Here is a 20,150-nt window from a genome sequence, read left to right as displayed (position 1 = left end):
TACAACTATACTTTATAGACTACTTTGAGTCCAGGATGTGGTAGCTAGTCCCATCACACTGTGCCAACAAATCCTGTTTCCCACGACTAAGGCATGTTAAGTGTGTTGAGTTAGAAATGTTCTAAGTTAGAAAGGTTTGGATTCTTAAGAAAAACCAAAAACTGCAAAGAAGATTATGGAGACCCTAAAGGGTATTTACAGCTCACACACTGCTCCAGAGTGGTGAAAATAGGCAGAAAGGGAGGCACAGATTATTTTTATCTAGATAGCTGTACATCCCTTGTAATACTGAATAATGATGTCTTAGACTCTTCTATTAAGTCTGTGTCTGTTTTACTGTTGTATACCTCTAACGTGGTAACCATAAGACCCAGACCTACCTTCAAGCTCAAGTCCTGAGAGGCGTGTTTAGACAGTAACAGATCTGAAAGGTCTACATTAATTCTCATGGCAGATGGGAGTCTAGACACCTAAGGGGTAGTGCCTAGTTCAGACTCTAGAGGATCAAAGCACTCGGGGTCCAGTGAAATTAACAGCTGGGAAGTGTCTGGCCAGAGCTGTTTGCAATACCATCAAAACAAGATATCTACACTACATCTCTGCAGTATCAGAAGATAATTTCCATTTTCCTCTAAACCCCATGTAGTTTCATACATGTATTCTGAGAATTAACTCCTTTTCCTTTCTTAGATTAATGTTAGATAGTTTCCTACTGTCATAAGTCTTGTTTTATGATGTGCCAAAGAATTTTAGAATGAAGAAATTTGCATCCTACCAAGACTGGGACTGTAGCAGCAGCAGCTGCAGCATCATTCAAAGGGATAATATCATTTGTTTTGGCAAATTAGGTTGTTGCCAAAAAATATGATTTTAGTGAATTTGATTTCTATTCCATTCAACTCTGTCAGCCTTGCATCAAGTCCAAAAGTGAAGGGAGGCATAGTCTGACATTTTCTTTCTGTTCTTCTCAGTTGACATGTTACAATCTTCTTTGATTACATATAGTTTAAGCATAAGTAGTTTTAAACAAAAACTGAAAACGTGAGTCACAAGTTCAGTTTATAAAAGCTGCTATGAGGGAAACATGAGACTAACAAAGAAATATTTAGATTTCTATAAAACACATTTAAAAAAACAGGGCCATGAAAAATTTCAGAAGTCTTGCAGTACATTCTGTATAAAGTCTGATAAGGTTCAGACTTTGGCCTAACAATAAAAGTGAATGAGATTCAGGCTCTTCAGACATGATGGTACTGATCACATAATTAACTATCTTGAATTATACACATGCCCACAAAGAGGCAGGATGAAGATTACGCATACAATCTTTTCTCAGTTTCCTCAAACGTATATTTCATATTGCAATCTTAAATACTTCTGTAAAGTAACTTTTCACATGGAATACATTTTAGCAATGATTTAATATCTGCCATATCCAGAATGATACTGACAACCAGAGAGGGAGGAGGAGAATACACTTCTTTCAGCCTAGGATGTCAAGGGGAATCCACTGGAAAGGAAGGCAGCCTATTGAAATACTAGTAACTTGAACTTTGAAAGTAGCTGCTATTACCTCAAGGTGGAAACAATTTTGGGATTGGTAAGGTCTCTCATGAACTGGACAGCAAATGCTGGGGAAAAAAACAGAGAAAGGACTTGGAGCCAACAGTATGGCAACCTAGGGGTATGTCCCACACAGCCTGAATTTCTTCTTCTTCCAAGTAACTTGCCCTCCATCCATCACAGTAATCAACACTAGACAACAAACAAGGAAAAGACAGGAACTTTGTTTGCAAGTTGTCAAAAAGCTAGCATCCAGAGAATGAGGTGTGGGCAAGAAAAAAATGCCAACACCGAGACTGGAACCAGCCATTTGAAGTAGATGGTGGCCTAATAAGTAATGCTGATGTGATCTACAGCCTGGCTCAGTAACTCTCTCCTTTCCATGTGGAGTCTATGTACACCTTTTTTGTACACCTGAAATGGCAGAGTGGTATGCTTCCACTGGGTATTCCATTCAACAAGAAATAGCAGAGAAAACCACAAGTTTTTCTAAACCTTACAGGATTGGATTCTAATAAACTGAAAAAGAAGCCATGCCAACACAAACAAGGGCTGTCCTAAAAGAAACAAGAAAGAGGCAGGAGAGTTTGGGCTCCCCTTTCTTAGGGATGCATTTTAAAGCATAATTAGACCAGAATGGATTTCACTTCTAAATGCCAAGCCTAAGCAATCACGATTTGGGAATGAAAGGAGATAGGACCATGCAATTCCCTTGCAGAGAATCACAACAGAAATGCTCCTAAGGCAAACAGGCAAGACTGCTTTTTTGCTTCAAATTACTGCGTTTTGCTAAAAACCTTTTTTCAAGCAAACTGGGCCAACTACCTTGCTTAAGTTTGCCTGAAACTGACCTGGAAATGATCCTGGATACCTTAGCTGGTCATGGAATCAAGCACCAAAAGTTTGAGTGCAAAGCTAAATTCCAACAAAGTTTTCAAGAGCTAAATACCAGTTTAAAGTGTTTCTGAATTGTCACACTAGAAATTCTTCCAAACCGGCAGAAATATTTTAAATTTCTATTATTTAAACATTAAACACTTGGCTACTAAGAATTCCTCAAAGCATCTAATTTAGTATAGACATCACTCAGAAAGTTAGTATGTCTAGAAACAGGCTCACTTACTCTAGGCATTGTTTTTATTTGCAGGTACAGAAGCAAAAAAACATTTCACACAAAACATTTGTATCAAACATTAGGTATTGGAAATGAAGTTAAAGAGCTACAATCTTAGAAAGCCGGGGTGTCAAACTCACCCAAGGCACCGGGCTGGACCTCGACTGCAGGGACTTCTCTGGCCAAATTTGTGGGGCCAGCAGTTACAGCACTGGGGCTGCACCTGGGTGGCAGCATGGGTCTGGGGCTGGGTGGTAGTGTAGGCCTGGGGGCAAGCAGCAATGGGGTGCTGCATTTGGGCAGCAGCATAGGTCTCTGGCCAGGCATGAGAGTGGACTCAGGGGCATGTGATAGCATGGAACTCTGGCTGGACAACAGGTGTAGTCAAGGATGTGCAGCAGCATAAGGCTCTGGCAGCACAGCAGTGTGGAGATGAAGGCATGCTGCGGCTTGGGGTAGGTGGCATGTAGCTGCGTGGGGCTTTCCCTGGAAAACAGCACAGAGCAGGAAGTGTGGCAGCACAGGGCTGCATCCAAGCAGCAGCACAGGTCTGATTGCATGTAGCAACAGCAGGCTATGTTCAGGCAGCAGTGCAGAGCTCAGTGATTGCCAATGAAGACCAAGTCATTGGGGTCTAAGAACTGCAAGTTCTGCAATAGGCTATGTCCCTGAACTTCCAGTAGTCCACCAGACTACCAGCACACCGCATGAAATAAATCTGGAGGCTGGATCTGGCCTGCAGGCCATATGTTTAATGCCTCTGAAAAAGTTTTGGGTTATCATGATGGCTAGAAAATGATATTTAGAAATCCACTTTTAGAAATTGGCTTGCATTAGTACAATGGTCCTTGTGAACTGCAAGGGTTAATTGGTTTCTAAAGTCTGTTGCAAAGATTCATGTCCTCAGCCTTTAAGCAGAAAGTGGGTACATATACATGAGACACTGACTGCACAGTAGCACATCACAGCACGAACAGTGCTAATATGCTACTGTGCAGCATTATTTAACTACTATGCAGTAGCATCCCCTAAGAGATGTTCATCAGCATTACTGCGCAGTAACTCTGGTCAATACAAGTAGTAAATAAATGTGGAGTAACAACTGCAGTAGCAGTTGCAGTAACAACTGCGCAGTAGAGTCTCATAGCCCACTGTGTCCAAAGCTAGCCAACAAACAGACATATACATCCTGGGAAACTGAAAACATGCCATAGCACAGTGCTCCTTGAAAACTCATAAGAATATAGGAACTTGTAGAATTAGCATCAGGTCACAGTGACCAATTGTAAAGCCCCTGGGATTTCCAATTCTTGTGGGCTAACCAAATTAGGAGACCGGAAATGCCCAAATTAAGGTACTGGTAAATGACCAAATTAAGATGTATGCATGCAATATGTTTGAGAAACAAAGAATTATATTCACAAAACAGAACACGGATAGTATGACAACTATAGGGCAACCAATCAATGGTACCCGGAAATGAAGAGTCATCAGGAGAAAAAATATAAAAGGGATTTTCAGAACAGCAAGGGGGATCCTGAAGCCACTGTAGGCAGAGGGAGTACTACTGGCTCATCTCGCCCACCCTGCTGGGCAGCCCTCAGCCTCCAAGAATGCTGATGTCTGACATTCAAGCAAGAATCACAGGGTGGCGCTCAGCCGTAGACGTACCAGCCGGACATACCATCACCCTTCCATCTCCCTGCAATGCCCTAGAACTGGTGAATAAAGAGTATTGTACTGGGTGACCATTTTGTTCGTTTTGCCTGCATTACTTTTATGTTCTATCACTGTGCATCAATAACATTTGCCTATTATCAAATGGAAGGAGTTGTGGTCAACTGTGCTTGCCAAAACAAGGTATCAGGACCAGGTTGTAAATCTAGTACCAACAATTCTACACTAGGTATCACTAACTGCATCCAGGTTTGTTTGATCACTAAGTCTGATTTAATTTTTTTTGTTCTGGTTTAAATAAAACATAATTTAATAGTTAAGGGCATGAATTAGGTTGACATTAAAAACTTACTCATATAAGGCAGCTTTTCTGGACAAGGCTGGTAAGAGGAATATGTGAAGTTTTCTGGAAGGTACATTGTTGTTTGAGCAAGGTAATCACTGGAATTGTTGCCTTCAGGATAATCTTAAAAAGAAAAAAAAAGTTGTACTTGTAAAAATCAGTTACTCAATTCTATCTTTCTTTCTATCCCTCCATCCACCCATCCATCAGCAATTCTTATTTTGCTGTAACTGCATATATTTTATGTAGATAAAAGCTGGAAGTAATCAAAGGACATTCTGTGTACCATAATAAGAATTCTATGTAGCACAATAAGAATGATCTTCAAATTCAATCTACTTGCCATAGCTATTGACAGTTGTATTTATTTAAAAACAACTTGTGTAGTAGAATGGCCCTTTGTAAAAAATGACAATTTTTCCCCTACCCAATACCCAACTGGCCAATTCCCCAACTGGGAAAGATGGCCTTGAAACTAGAATTTGTAAATGCATTTATAAACAAATTCTGTTATTCTTATTAATAGCATATGATTTTTTCTAGAAAAAGAAATTCTTACCTGTGCCATTCAACGTAGTATTTTTATTAGTGTACAATCTTATCATATGTCCTATTGTTTTCACATTCTCTCTCAGCATTATACCTCGGGCTTGTACCATAAAGAGATAGGTATTTGCTGTTAAAAGAAAATGAATTAAAAACTGAAAATTATTTAACTACTTTAATCTTTTTTAATATTTATCAAGTTATAATGTTTTCTAATACTGATTTAATTACATCTGACTTCAAAGTTAGTATACAAAAACCAACAATTAGATTCACAAAGAGAATAAAGATGAAAGGAAAACATCTGGATTCAAATTTCAAAGTTTATCTGAAGGGCAAAATATATTCTGAATTCTTAACTTAATAAATTAGAGATTGGCACAATTTCTTTGCCCACCACCCTTCTACAAAACCTAAGATACACCATTAATACTCCAAATAACTCAATAAGTTGTATATATACACACATATGTAGCCATACACTACTCTCTATATATTAAAACCAATCTACATACAAATACATATATTCATCTATATACACTGCAAGAAGAAAGGATTGTTTAGCAATCCTCAAAGCATTGGCACTCAATAAGCATGAAAGGGCTCAACAGGAATTACAAGAGAGTAAAATGACATGCTACACTTAGAATTCAGTGATAGCATCAAAAATTATGTTTCAATTCAATACTCAAAAGCCTAAACCAGTCCTGTTAATAATACAGGGTATGGACAGGCATTATATTTCTAATGTCACCTTTCTCACTAGCAACTGCAAGAGTACAGGCGTTCTTGCAATTTCTCCTGCAGGAAACAGGTTGGATCTGAGAGAAAGATCTTCCTCTTTCAACAGGAAAGATATCGCCTGCGCAGGAGTTTCTTGCTCAACCAGAGACTGTCTGCTTCCATGGCACCTGACTCCTCCCAGGGCCCAGAAGGCCCAGGGGTCACTCCAGACTGGGGAACACACAAGGAGCAACAGCAGTTTTATTCCTCCCATAAAGCAGCAGGGAAAGGCTACCTTTGTTTTCCTCAGAATAGGGTGACCCAGTCAAGTGCTCTGTGCCCCTAGTGGAGACAGAGCCAGAGCAGCTTCAAAAGCAAGCAGGTGTGGGGAGAGGGAAAGCACCAGAGGAGGACAAGTGGTAGCAGTGGGAAGGCACTAGGGCAGGGGTGGGCAAAATGCAGCCCACCAGGCCATTCTATCTGATCCACAGGGCCCCTAAAAATTTAGTAAATTAAAATTTATCTGCCCCTGGCTGCCTGTCATGCGGTCCTCAATGGCTTGCCAAAACTCAGTAAGTGGTCCTCCACCCAAAATAATTGTCCTCCCCTGCACTAGGGAGAGGTGAGACAAAGCAGGCAGCTGCAGTTGTGGGGGGAGGAAGGGAAGACAACAGGAACAGGACATGGTGCCTGTTCAACAGCCACTGCTTTCCTTGTGGCAGTAGCAAGGGGAAGGAATTTAAGAGAACCCTGCAATAACTAGATTCTAGACATGGAAAGTTAAAACAGATTTGTAATTTTCCACGTCTTAAATCTAATAACTGGGGGGTCATCTTAAATTTGTAGTCACCTTGGATTCAGGTAAATATGGTATCATCCCTTTTCACATTCTAAGGAAGAGCAACATTTTAAAATCTAAAGGCTGTAACCCTGAGCATCCTGAACATTAACGTACACAACTTTTACTGATTTTCCCAAACCTGAAAACTGAATCTCATACGTATTTTGTTTCTTGTCAAATATTTTACTATGAATTTACTATCTAAATTCACATTTACCATCCACAGCTTAGCACTAACAAAAATTAAAGCCATGTTTTATGGACTGACCAATAAAAACACGAGGCCACACCCACATCCCATCCATGTACCATATCACGTTGTATCTTGAAACAGTGGATATTTAAGATTTTAAATTGCCACTCTGACCATATAACTGCATTCCAGAAGAAAAGGTTTAAAATATTTACAATTTTATCCCCTTTTAAGCCTTATTATTTCATCCATACTTTCTCCTTGAAGCCAAACTTCCATCCCAAAGATAGCTGAGAGCATCCTGTGTGACTTTTTTCTCGAAGATGCTGCACTACAAAGCAAGTAGTTTCCCTTTGACAGAATAAAATCCTGCAGTGATGGTAGAGTTGTTCAAGAAACATCTCAAATCAAATGAAATCAATAATGCATATTGCATCATGCAGCACTGGAAATGTAGGTTACCACTAAATGTTTCTATTTTGTAACTTAATAAATGGAAAGGATTTGGTGTCTGCAAGCCACACAGTACAAAGTCTTAGAAATGCATAAAAAATGTAGCCAATTTAGAAAAAGAACACAGATCCAAAATGGAGGAATCTGACTTATATTAGGGGAGAAGTGTTGAAGGCCAGAGACTAGTGCTGCTCAGGAATTCCTCTTTGGAAAACTGCTTCAATTTCAGATTCTGTGAAACTCATATAGTTCACAGCAAGACATTTTGATTAAGTTTAAATTAAAAGCGAGAAAAATTAAAAGCTATTCAAACTATTTTAAGATTTTTTTAAAATCTGGATTCTCTTAGTGAAAAATATTGTTTTCAGGTTAAGGCAACTTAATTTATAATAAAAAAAGTTATAAAATGTTAAAAGGTCTATACCAAAGAATTTTGACTGGTAAAATATAGATTTCAGTTGGATCACTTTGTGAACACTCCTGATTGACATTCTACACCAATCAAGAAACAAAAGTCCTCACTCATCCAGCTCCTTTTGGAAGATCAAAGGAAGATTCCACCCTGAACAGGTATAATACAAATATTGCTTTCTGAACATATGTCAAGAGAATTTGTACCTGCAATAGGCCAGGATTAAAATATCCCTGAGGTTCAACAGATGAAATTGTGGATTGGGTATGGCATGATCCTTTTCATAAAGGTTTTTCCTACTGCACTAGCATGAAATAGAAATGCTGTCTTTGGAACTGGGTCCCCCCCCAACTCCCTGGTAACAAAGCTGAAGGAATCAGTGTTAAAACCACCGAAGCTAGTCAGATCTTTAGGGCATTAGTTTGCACATTGGCAAAAACCTCTGTGAAGCATTTAATATCAAGATTGAGGGAAAGAACTTTATTAACATGACCAGACAGACACTAACAGAGAAACCCTAGTGCAGCCAGTGGAATATGAAGGCCATTTGTGCAGATTAAAGCTACTGTCACCAGGAAATTACTTTCTGTGAATAAATTAAAGGAAAAACAAAGTAAATAGGCATTAATATTTTCTGTTTTGTGTTTGAGACTAATATTTCCTGTGATGATAGAACAATCTTTATCCACACATGCTTCAAGATACAAAATGGCAGTATCAAATGAAGCACAAAACAACTGCTTTCTATCTGATCTTTGCAGATACTAATACACCCAAAAAAGCAGGAAGCATCCATTTCAAATGTGATGATGACACTTTTATGGCAACCTAACAGTATAGGAATAAAACTTCTGGAGTCTGTCCTACAACAAAAAAAAAAAAAACAAGTACTGGATAGCAAAATCCATAAGCTGCCATTACCAAGAGCACAGTCCCTTCCGAAAGAAAGTATAGCGACAGACAAAAGGTGATGCCCTCCCCACAACACGTACTCACGTCCCCCTACTAGCAACAGCATAGTCTTTATAAGAAGCTTACAGAATTTATAAATATACATTTATAATGTATTTACTTATAACATTTTAATAAAGATTCTGAAGAAATCTTAGAACTGAAAAAAAAATCTACCCTAAAAACTACCTACTCGCAAAGACAATTAGAGAACCTCTTTAATTAGCAGTTAAATGGAATATCCTCATAAGTAAGGACCTACTGAATTCATGATGCAAGTAGAATGCACAGCAGCTCCTTTAATCTTGCATGTTCCCCCTCCTCTGCTAATCAGCACCTTGCCCCTTACCCCACCCCTCGCTGATGATTAGCACAAGATCCTGCCACTTCCTCCTGCTCAGCAGGGAAGCTAAAACCACAGTTTTAAACATGGTGCCGTTTTGGCCTCCCTGCCAGTCCGGAGCAAACAGCAAGGTCATTCAGGGCCCCTCAGCCAAACAGTGGCAGGAGGCAAAAACAGTGCCGTATTTAAAACTGCAGTTTTTGCCTCCCCAATCAGGAGTGAGCTGTCCCTCCACCAATTAGCAGGGGTGGGGGGAGAGGCCACAGGGAACCCTGCAAGATTAAAGGACCCACAACAGACCCCACTTCCGCCACGAATTTGGTACTACTCATAAGTAACCGTAGTTGTCATTGCCGTTCAAATGACGTTGTAATGCTTCACGAGTCATAGATGAGACACATCAATGTTGGATTAGATTTTCATATCTGGCTAGTGGTTTGTTGCATCCAATTTCAGACAGTTTAAAGGGATGGGTATAGTTCACTGATTCTCAACCAGGGGTGCCACAAGGTGTGAGGAGATAAGTGCAGGCTCATGCTCAACCGTGCCCTTCTGCAAGGAGGTAAGCACTGCAATAAATAAATTAGTTTGTGAAATGGGGTGCTCAATTCACATAAATTATGGGAAAATGCCTCAAGTCTGAAAAGTGGGCACAGATGTTCAGCTTTCTGAAAAGACAAGCTTTTAAAAAGTTATTTCTAGCTAATTAAAAAAAGGTACTCATCACATTTCAAAATCTGAACCTTAAAGTTTGGAGTTTCTAGGTAGTCTCAGGACAACAAACAGATCCCAGAATGATCCAAGACCTGGCATCTTTAAAGCAGTTAAAATTTAGCATTAAAAAACCCCCTAATCGTGAGCAAAGTATTTTTAACTGATTAGCCATAATATACTGTCTTTTTGCTTTCCAAATGTTAACTTGAACTGGTACTCTTCCTTTTAGCTTCTTGTTTGAAGCTTCTGCCTCCTGGCTCTTAGAAAATCTCCATAGACTATAAAGTCCCAGAACTCATATTATAAGATTTCCCAGCTGAAGACATCTTTTCCCTAAGAAACTACTGTGAAATTAATTAGATGAATTAATACTTCAAGGACAACTCTTTACCCTTACACAAACAATTTGCTTTTAAATCAAACTTTCCCTAGGGATTCTGTCCCTTAAATTAAATGCTTCAAAGGGGATGCTTTAAATCTGGCCTTATAAAAACAATTAAAATGTTATTTTTCTTGTTAGTATAGTATACTATAAAAATCTCAAGGTACTTTTTTCTAAGCTGTATCATTTCTCCAACCTGTGCCCTATTTCCTATCCCCCACCCATGATCTCAAAGTTCTTTCCCTGCATGCCTTAATATTTTCCAAGAGAAAAAGAAAAAAAATACAGTGAGTTTTGGTTTTTAGATTCCTTGCACTGGATATGCACAATAACTGGTTATTATTTCCCAATTTTTACTGACATTTAAAACTTAAACAAAGTCACATTCAATATTAAAGAAACCAAGCATTCTGGAATCACAGTCTGCAGAACATGAGATTCATACAAAGTAACTTGGAGCACATCACTTTCGTCTCTGCACAGGCTTCTCAATGAATAACCTAATTCAAATTATTGGCCCACTATACAAAATCCTCCATGGGATTTGACTTTGCTATTTGAAACGTCACTCCTAGCCCCAGGAAAACTACTTTTCACTGGAACCAAGAAACTGTCAGCCAGTTAGAAAAAGTCCAAATCAGGTATGTTCAACTTCTAAAAGGGTGAGAGTCACACGTCATGCGGGCCCTCCTGCTGCACAGACTCCCTGCCACACCACTGCCCCTCCACCCCAGGCTGCAGAGACTCCTGAAGGCCAGGGGCAGAAAGGGGAAGCCAGAAGAGGGAAGGGAAGGGCAGCAGCAGCAGGATTGGTGGAAAGAGCAGTGGCTGGATAGAAGCCCAACAGGCCATGAATTAACCACTTGGGGGTTTCCAGTTGGATAGCCCTGGTCTACATGGAACAGAAAATTTGTATAGAAGCTTGATCCAAATTATGAAACACTCTACTGAAAAAGGTGTGGGGAAGGCAGGGAACCTATATGCAGCATCACGTTCATAAATCAAACTCATCAAAACTCATTTCCTTTAAGAAGATAGCTTCTCTCCCTTTCCTTTCAACAATATAGTCATCAGACCATGACCTGCTGAAGACCATTCACAACTTATAAAAGCAAAAAGCAGAATTTCATAGATTTCACAGATTTCATAGGCATTAGGGCTGGAAGGGACCTCGGAAGATCATCGAGTCCAGCCCCCTGCCCAAAGGGCAGGAAGTCAGCTGGGGTCATAGGATCCCAGCAAGATAAGCATCCAGTTTGCTCTTGAAGGTGTTCAATGTAGGTGCTTGAACCACCTCCGGTGGCTGGCTGTTCCAGACCTTGGGGGCTCAGACAGTAAAGAAATTCTTCCTTATGTCCAGCCTGAAACGGTTTTGTAGTAGTTTATGACCGTTCGACCTAGTCGTCATCCCTTGGGGCGCTCTGGTGAACAAACGTTCCCCCAGATACTGGTGGTCACCCCTGATAAACTTATAGGTGGCCATCAGATCACCCCTGAGCCTGCGCTTTTCCAGGCTAAAGAGCCCCAGGGCTCTCAGCCTGTCATCGTAGGGTCTGCTTCCCTGACCTCTGATCATGCGCGTGGTTCTTCTCTGGACTCTCTCAAGCTTCTCCACATCCTTTTTGAATTGTGGAGCCCAAAACTGGACATGACTCTGAACCACCCCTACACCATGTCCCATGCCTTGCAGATAGCATCCAAATCCACTGTTACTCCCCCAGCCCCTTACTGGGCCACACTTGGTCTCTGGCCCAAGTAGGCCTCAGGTCCCTTTAGGTGGACCTTGGCCCCTCACCGGACCACTCCCCCCAGCCCCTCTCTGGACCATACTTTGGCCCATCTCTGAGCCAACTCCAACCCGTCTCTGGGCCACACACTCACTCCTCCCCCTTACTGGGTCACACACACACTCTCTGGACCTTTCACTCCTTAGGCCCGAGGTCCCTCCTGGTTGACCTTGGCCCCAAGCCTTGCCCCCTCTACGAGGTGACCCACACGGCAGGGGGTTGAGGCTTTCCAGTACCCCATCCTCGGTTCACAGTTTCTTGAATCTCTATGACTGGAACACAGCATCTTCCGCTAATATGCAAAGTGACATGTCTGACATATGTCAAGTGGGTTAGCGCACTCATCCTCTCAGAGGGAAGGTACAGACTTTCATTTTATATGTAAAACCTAAAGTGCACACGATGCTATATATTTATATTAGCAAAAGAAAAGTCAAAGTAGCATGTCTTGCATACAGAAGTACAAGAACATAGCAGCAGCATACAAAAGGCACAGCTCCTTAATAATTACTTTGCATCAGTTTTCCTGAAATCAGGCAAGAACTGGTCACCAGACCAGGTGCGCAGGGAATACAGCAATGACAGCGGTCCTCATAAAATCAGTTCAGATACTCTTAGATCATCTGGACATTTTCAACTGAGCTGGTCCAGATGACCTTCACCCAAGAGTACTCAAAGAGCTGGCTGAGCTCATAGCAGTGCCTCTGGCAAGACTGTTCAAGGAGACATGAAACTCGGAGATCCCTAATGACTGGAAAAAGGCAAACATGGTTCCCATCTTTAAGAAGGGAAAGAGGGATGACCTTGCCAACTATAGACTGGTTAGTCTGACTTCAGTCCTTGGGAAGATCTTTTAAAACAATTGTCAAGGAGGCCATCAACCACAAGCTTGCATCTGGTGGGGTACTGAAAAGCAACCAGCATGGCTTTGTAGAGGGGAGGTCACGCTTAATAAACCTGGTGTCTTTTTATGACCAGGTAACTAACCACCTGGACATGGGACAGGAGGTGGACGTCATCTACCTAGATTTCAGAAAGGCCTTTGATACTGTTTCCCATTAAATCCTCTCAGATAAATTGGAAAGTACTGGCCTAGACCAGGCTACAGTGAGGTGGATTGAGAACCGGCTCAGTGGCCGATCCCAATGAGCCATAATTGATGGGGTGGCCTTATCCTGAAAAGCTGTCTCCAGTGGTGTACCCCAGGGGTCAGTGCTCAGACACATTTTTAACATCTTTAACATCTTTATTAATGACCTGGATGAGGAAGTGAAAAGTGCAGTGATTAAGTTTGCAGATAATACCAAGCTGTGGGAGCAAGCAGGTACATTGAAGGACAGAGGTCAAGGATTCAGGAAGACCTTGACAGGCTGGTCCTACGGGCTGAACAAAACCATATGAGGTTCAACAGGGACAAATGCCGGGTCCTTCATCTGGGTAGGAAGAACCCTCACCATATCTATACAATGGGTGGTTGTCCACTGGCTGTCACTGCATCTGAAAGGGAGCTGGAGGTGTCAACTGACCTGAGGATTAATATGAGCCACCAGTGTGACAAAGTCATCAACAGAGCAAATAGAACTCTAGCGTGCATCAGCAGCTGCGTTGCCAACAGATCCAGAGAGGTGCTCCTCCCCTCTATTCGGCGTTGGTGAGGCCACAGCTGGAGTGCTATGTCCATTTCTGGGCACGCCACTTCAAGAAGGATGTGGACAAGGTTGAAAGGCTGCAGAGAAGGGCCACCTGCATGATCAAGAGCCTGGGGGACAGGCCCTATGTAAAGACACTTCGGATCTGGGTTGTTCAGCCTGAGCAAAAGAAGGCTGAGAGGTGACTTGATAGCCGCCTATAAATATGTCAAGGGAGAACACCAGGATCTAGGAGAACAATTTTTCAGAAAAGCCCCGTCCCCACAGAAGACGTGGACCAATGGACACAAGCTAGTTGAGGAAAGGTTTCACTGGACATAAGGAAAAATTTATTTTCTGTATAGGTAACTAGAATCTGCAACACACTTCCAGCAGAGGTGGTGCAGTCGCCATCTCTGGTGGTCTTTAAGAGGAGGCTGGACAAATACCTTGTTGAGTTCATCTGAGCCCAATGACCTCCTGCCCATGGCAGGGGACCAGACCTGATGATCTTACAGCAAATTGAGACAATTGCCCCAGGCCCCGCACTTTGAGGGGCCCCGTGGAGCAGGGCGGAGCAGCAGTGACACAGAGCTAGATGGAGCAGCAGCTCTGCGTCCAGCCACTTGCTACCCCCACCCCGCCATGGCGACAGCTTCTTTGGGTCCAGGGCCCTGCATGGGCTGAAGTGCCCCAGGCCCCGCACCCTGCTCATGTTGCCTCTGCAAATGGTAAACCATTAAAGTGTTAAGATGGCAAAGATAAACAGACTTGGGTAAAACTTATTATTTCCTGCTCAGTTTGCTCAAAACTGTTGCTTTCAGTACATAAAAACAAAAACAACTATGGTCCTAAAATGTATAGCAAGAAGCACCTAACAAAAATGTCTGTACTGCAGCCATAGGCAGGGAAAAAAAACAAACAAACTTGTTTGTCCAATACTTGCAAAGGGTAAATGGTATGATCCTTTTAATCACAGACAACCAAATTTGACAGGGATATCATTAGAAAGCTGATGGACAATCACCCCGATGACGATTTGGAGGACCTACATGGATGTCAGCTGAGGATCAGAGGCATAAGAACATATATATAAATAAACCTTTTTACATGTTCCATCCACTTCCAATTTACAGAAAACTTTAAACTTTTCCAACAAAATCTCAGGCATAAGACAAAACTAAATATTAGAATTCATGTAGGCTAATGGCACCCTGCCACCTAGTCCAAAGATATTAGCTTTTTTTAGCTTGATGTACTAATATAAAACAAAGAAATTAAATTACTTATTTGTGTTTTAATATTGCTAAAAGCTATGTAAATACTGTACAGGAATGATGTTCAACTCTGAGTTAAAAAAAAAAAAAGAGAACATTTGTATTGTAAATAATTTACAATTCAACTAAAGCCATATTATCCTAGTAAATGAGAGAAAAAAAAGCCTTTCCTACTTTGAAGTAGGACATTTTGTGAGAAGATGGAAGAGAGGTAGATGACAAAACTGGCTACCTCTATGGATACTGACTTCTAGCAACAGAGAAATGGGTTTTACAAGGTAGCTGGTGACAAGCTGATGGTGCTGAAATCAGACTGTCTACCCAGCATTATCCTGGTTCTCAACATACAAGAACTCCTATTTTTTCCACACTCTTGTAGTTGAACATACAGAAACTTTTCCTGGTCACATCTAAGGGCCTTGGTTAGCTCCTGATTCCACCTTCTTGCAAACCGCAGGGGAATCAACAGAAGTGTCTCCCACACTTCCAGACACCATTACAACTATAACCAGTGCAGATGAGAGAGTGCAACAGTGATTTTTGCTCTTCAAGATGCTGCCACTATAAACATGTGGATTTTCTGCAAGTGTAGGACCCAGTAGGATCACGCAGAAGCCCAGACGTGTGATTACTGAATCGAAGGGGCAGTCTTTGTAATGACATGGTAGAGCTTTAAAGCAACCACCTATTGCCACAAACAGATATGAGAGAATCCAAAAAAAAGCCTCGTCAATGCAATACCATGATCTATGGGACATGTCTGCAGTATACAGTTTCTCCTCTCCTTACACAAGAATAAAGGTAAGATTATAAATGACTTTGGAGATGAACTTCACATGAAGTATCTCATTACACAAAGAAAATTATACCTGGAGTCATGGGATTTTCCATGAATATCTACATGGCACTGGTCTCCTCTGACTAAGGTGAAAGCAACTAGGAAGATGTAAGGGTCAGATGATGAAAGCAAAACTATGGAACACTAGCAAAAGGAGAGGAAGGGAAATTCTATGAGGCAATTTAAATACCATGAGACTGGAAAAACTGAAAAACCAAACACATCAGAAGGAAGTAAATTGACATTATAGAACAGGGTTGCAACAGACCTCAAGGATCATCTAGTGCAGGGGCGGGCAATTATTTTGGGTGGAGGGCCACTTACTGAGTTTTGGCAAGCCATTGAGGGCCGCATGACAGGCAGCCAGGGGCAGATAAATACTAATTTTCTAAATTTTTTAGGGGCCCCGCAAGCTGGATAGTATGGCCTGGTGGGCCACATCCAGCCCGCAGGCTGTATTTTGCTCACCCCTGATCTAGTCATTCTAGTCCAACCCACTACAAAAAATGCAAGATGTCATATTTCTATGCCATCCCATGTAGAATGCTTATCCAAGGTTTTAAAAACCTTCAGTGTAGGAGAAGTGTTGTTCCTTGGCAACATCTTCCATTGTCCTACTTTCCAGCAGGAAAATTTGAGGAATTTTTTTTCTAAGATTTAATCTAACTTAATTATCACTGTCAGATAACTCTGACAAAACTGGAGTTAGGAATGTTTCAATTCCGTGAAGTAATGTAGTATTTCAAATGATCTGCCTGTATTGCACAATTCAGTACAATGCATCTAGCTTGCGCACCACACTGGCACAGCATTCCACACAAACCAATTAGCTCTGCTTCTGGACCCTAATTTCTTTTCCAAAAACATATCAGATAATTTGTTTTAATAATTTGTTTTAAGAATTTTAATATCAGATAATTTGTTTTCTGCAGTGACCACTCATGACTGGTGACTAACTGCCTGCTCAGGAAACTAGTCAAGTCACTTCTGGTTCTTGATAATTGCAGGATATCAGGATGGTATCACATAGGTTGCACCAATTCCACAGCTTGAGTGCACAGAATGGGGAGAACAAGTATAAACGGAATAAAATGAAATCAGGAATGAGTCAGCAAGCTGACACTTCTTGGGGAGAAGAATGACCCAAGTCAGTGTTGAACAGCCTTCAGCTGAAGTTTAACAAGCATTTCCACACATGTACACATAGACATATGACCCACTGTGAGGCCAGTTTCATCACAGCTGGGAGTGCAGCTTATTCCACTTTTCAGGGGCAGAATCAACAAGAGAAACCAGACCTGAGGCATGTCTGCCAGAAAGCCTATCATATGTACCAGAGCCAGGAACTGATGCTCATTGGTCACTAAGAGGTCTAGACAGGCAAACAGGACCAACTCAGCAGTTTTCAGAGGAAAATTTTCTCTCTTCAGCCCTTTATCTAAGGTACACAATGAAAGGCCCATTAGTAGCAGGATCCAGTCGAACCACATATAAGCCCTCAAGCAGGGAAACTGGACTGCCCATGCAGACATATGAACAGATTAACAACTGCCGCACATCAACTCACTGTTTTGCTTCTCAAAATCCTTTTATGTGTAATAAAGTGGTTTACCTGAAATTTATGGCAGGTCGCTGGGACTGCCCAGGTGGGCTGCGCGTTGCTTCTCTGTGCTTTATGATACAAATGAATACCTTTTCTCCTTATATATGCCACAAGAAGGCATTTAAATTCCTAGTGCCTGTGGAGAATCAGAAGGCAGCACTTTGTGTTGGTAATGATCTAACCCTACCATAAATTAAACAGTTCCAGTTAAATTTGGATGACTGGTGATGTGAAAGTAAATATTCTTTAAGTCAAGAGCCACTAGTCAGTCTACAACTGCAGAGTTAAAAGGATAATTTAAGGCTGCATATTATATTTGGCCAGTTTCTTCAAGCCTAGGAAAGGACAAAAACACCAGCTTCACTTCCACACACCAGAATAGCCTGGAAACCCTTGTTGCTTGTATTCTCAAAAACTACTGTTATATCTCCCAGAGACAGGAATGAAGCCATTTGTTCCTGCTAGAGGTTCTTATGAACCAGGTCCCTAAGGTGAGCTGAAGGTGGAAGGGCAGGAGGAAGTGGGGAGGTGCAGTTACTATATCCAAATCCAACAACTCCCCAATAATTAGATTCTATACATGGAAAAAATTATAAATTTGTGATCATTTGCCATGTATAGAATCTAATTATTGGAGGGTCGTCTTAAATTCATGCCCCATGCCCACTGCTGCAGCAGGGCAAGCAGGGGCAGGCAGGCAGGCAGTAGGGGAGTCAAGCAACTTGACTCTTGCTCCTTGCCCCAACTCTATCCCCCACCACCACATGATCTCCTGCTGCCTGCACATCCCAGTGCCTGTTCCCCACTCCCACAGTACCTACACACCCTCATCTCCCTCCCACTGTCTGCCCAGTCACCATCATTTCTACCCTCCCCTGCTGCCACTTACTCTGTCTCCACACAACAGCCAGGGCCAGGCTGGGGCTGGAGCAATCACGAGCTCCATGACTCAGGGCTGGCCTAGGCCCAGAGCCAGAAAGTAATCAGTGGCAGGAAGGACATGTTGGAGAGTAGAGGCAGCAGTAGAGAGTGTAGGCAGGGGGACAAAGGCTTGGGGGGAAGAGAAGGTAGGTGGCTCTAACTCAGACCCAAACCCTGGGTCAGGGCCAGTCAAAACCACTGCAGCCACCTGCCCCCTCAAACTTGTACTTGAATCTAAAACAAGGAGCTTCCCTCCATCCCCATGTTAAATGTGGAAAAAAAAAATCTTATGTTGTATTTGAGTAAATACAGTACTGTTAGGAAAGAACAGGATGGGTTGAGTACTAGATAATGTTTTCCACAGCTATTTGTCATCTGAAGTCTATACCTAAGCTTGTGGGAAGAGGGCAACACAGTTTCCACAGCCTGGTTCTAACACTCCTGTTCAGCGTGGCTCCAGTCTTGTCAAACCTGTCACCTTAGAGGTTATGATCACACATCACTATGATAGGCTGCTTCTGGAAGAGGTAAGACACTTCCAAAATAAGAAATCAGGCTGTGAAATCTGTGAGCAAGATTGCTTTCTTTGTCTGAGGGGCCTGATACTAGAACAGCTTCCAGCACAGCACCGGAAGGACCTCAGCAGGGCCTCAGACTCCTTCATGCAAGATAAGGTCTCAGAACAAAGTAACCATCCTCCCAACTGGCAAATCTTCAATAGTTTAATGAAACTTCCTAAGGAGTCTAGATACCTGAACCTATGAAGGTCAGAATGTTCTCTCTCCTTCATAGATCTTCTACATATTTGGCTGTTGAGGTAAACGACGCTGGAATAAACTAATGGACCTTGGCAGAGCTTAGTACCCCTTAATTTGTTGGCAGGAGAATCCTGGACAGGACTAAGTAGCTCAACATGTCAAATTGGTATTTTCCTGCATTTCAATCGTTTCAGTATTCAATGCATGTACAGTCTTCAACAAGAGTTCCCAGAAACCTGGAAATCATCCATAGCTGTGTCTGAGCTGGAACGAGAACACTGTCACAAGAGAATGAAAACTTTTTAAGAAGGAGAGTGGCAGTACAGTCTCCCATGACTCTTCTTTTTCACTTTGAGGCTTCTCTGAATCATTTTGGCTCTTCATGGCAGAAACAACTTAGAATAGTAGAAAATTAGGGTTGGAAAGGACCTCAGGAGGTCATCTAGGCCAACCCCCTGCTCAAAGCAGGATCATCCCCAACTAGATCATTCTAGTCAAAGCTTTGTCTAGCCAGGTTCTAAAAACCTTCAAGGATGGAGAGTCCACAACCTCTCTGGATAACCTGTTCCAGTGTTTTATCACCCTGCTCATGAGAAAGTTCTTCCTAATATCCAACCTAAACTTCCCCTGCTTAAGACAACTGCTCCTTGTTCTGTCATCTGCCACCACTGAGAACAGTCTAGCTCCATCCTCTTTCGAACCCCCCTTCAGGTAACTGAAGGCTACTATTAAATCCCCTCTCAGTCTTCTCTAGACCAGTGGTTCCCAACCTTCTTAGACTGCGGACCAGAAGAGGTGACCATGGACCAGCAAACTGCAGACTGGCAGTCCAAAAGTGACCGGCATACTGCGGCTCGGCAGCCAACCCTTTTTTATACTGAGTAAATCTTATAACCCTTTTTTTATACTGAGTATAAAAAAGGGTTGGCTGCCGAGCCGCAGTATGCCGGTCACTTCCAGACGTCCAGTCCAGCAGCCAACCCTCTTGTGAACTAGCAGCCAACACTCTGAGGCCCAGGGGTTAGGAACCTCTGCTCTAAACTAAATAAGCCCAGTTCACTTAGCCTCTCCTCAGAAGTCATG

General features: G+C 42.0%; 1 protein-coding gene across 1 annotated transcript in view; it reads right to left on the bottom strand.

Annotated features, from left to right (window-relative positions):
- B4GALT6 (beta-1,4-galactosyltransferase 6) overlaps window positions 1–20,150 on the bottom strand; it is a 48,835-nt gene that overhangs the window by 18,274 nt on the left and 10,411 nt on the right. Inside the window, exons 2-3 of the mRNA XM_059724145.1 lie at window positions 5,257–5,373; window positions 4,707–4,820 (exon numbers count right to left, since the gene is read on the bottom strand). Of these exons, the coding sequence (XP_059580128.1) occupies window positions 4,707–4,820; window positions 5,257–5,373 (231 nt within the window). The remainder of the gene's footprint in view (window positions 1–4,706; window positions 4,821–5,256; window positions 5,374–20,150) is intronic.

Source organism: Alligator mississippiensis, chromosome 3 (assembly GCF_030867095.1).
Source record: "Alligator mississippiensis isolate rAllMis1 chromosome 3, rAllMis1, whole genome shotgun sequence".
NCBI classification, from domain to species: Eukaryota; Metazoa; Chordata; order Crocodylia; family Alligatoridae; genus Alligator; species Alligator mississippiensis.
The sequence above is the reverse complement of the archived record's forward strand: the minus strand, read 5'-3'. Positions and strand labels throughout refer to the sequence as shown.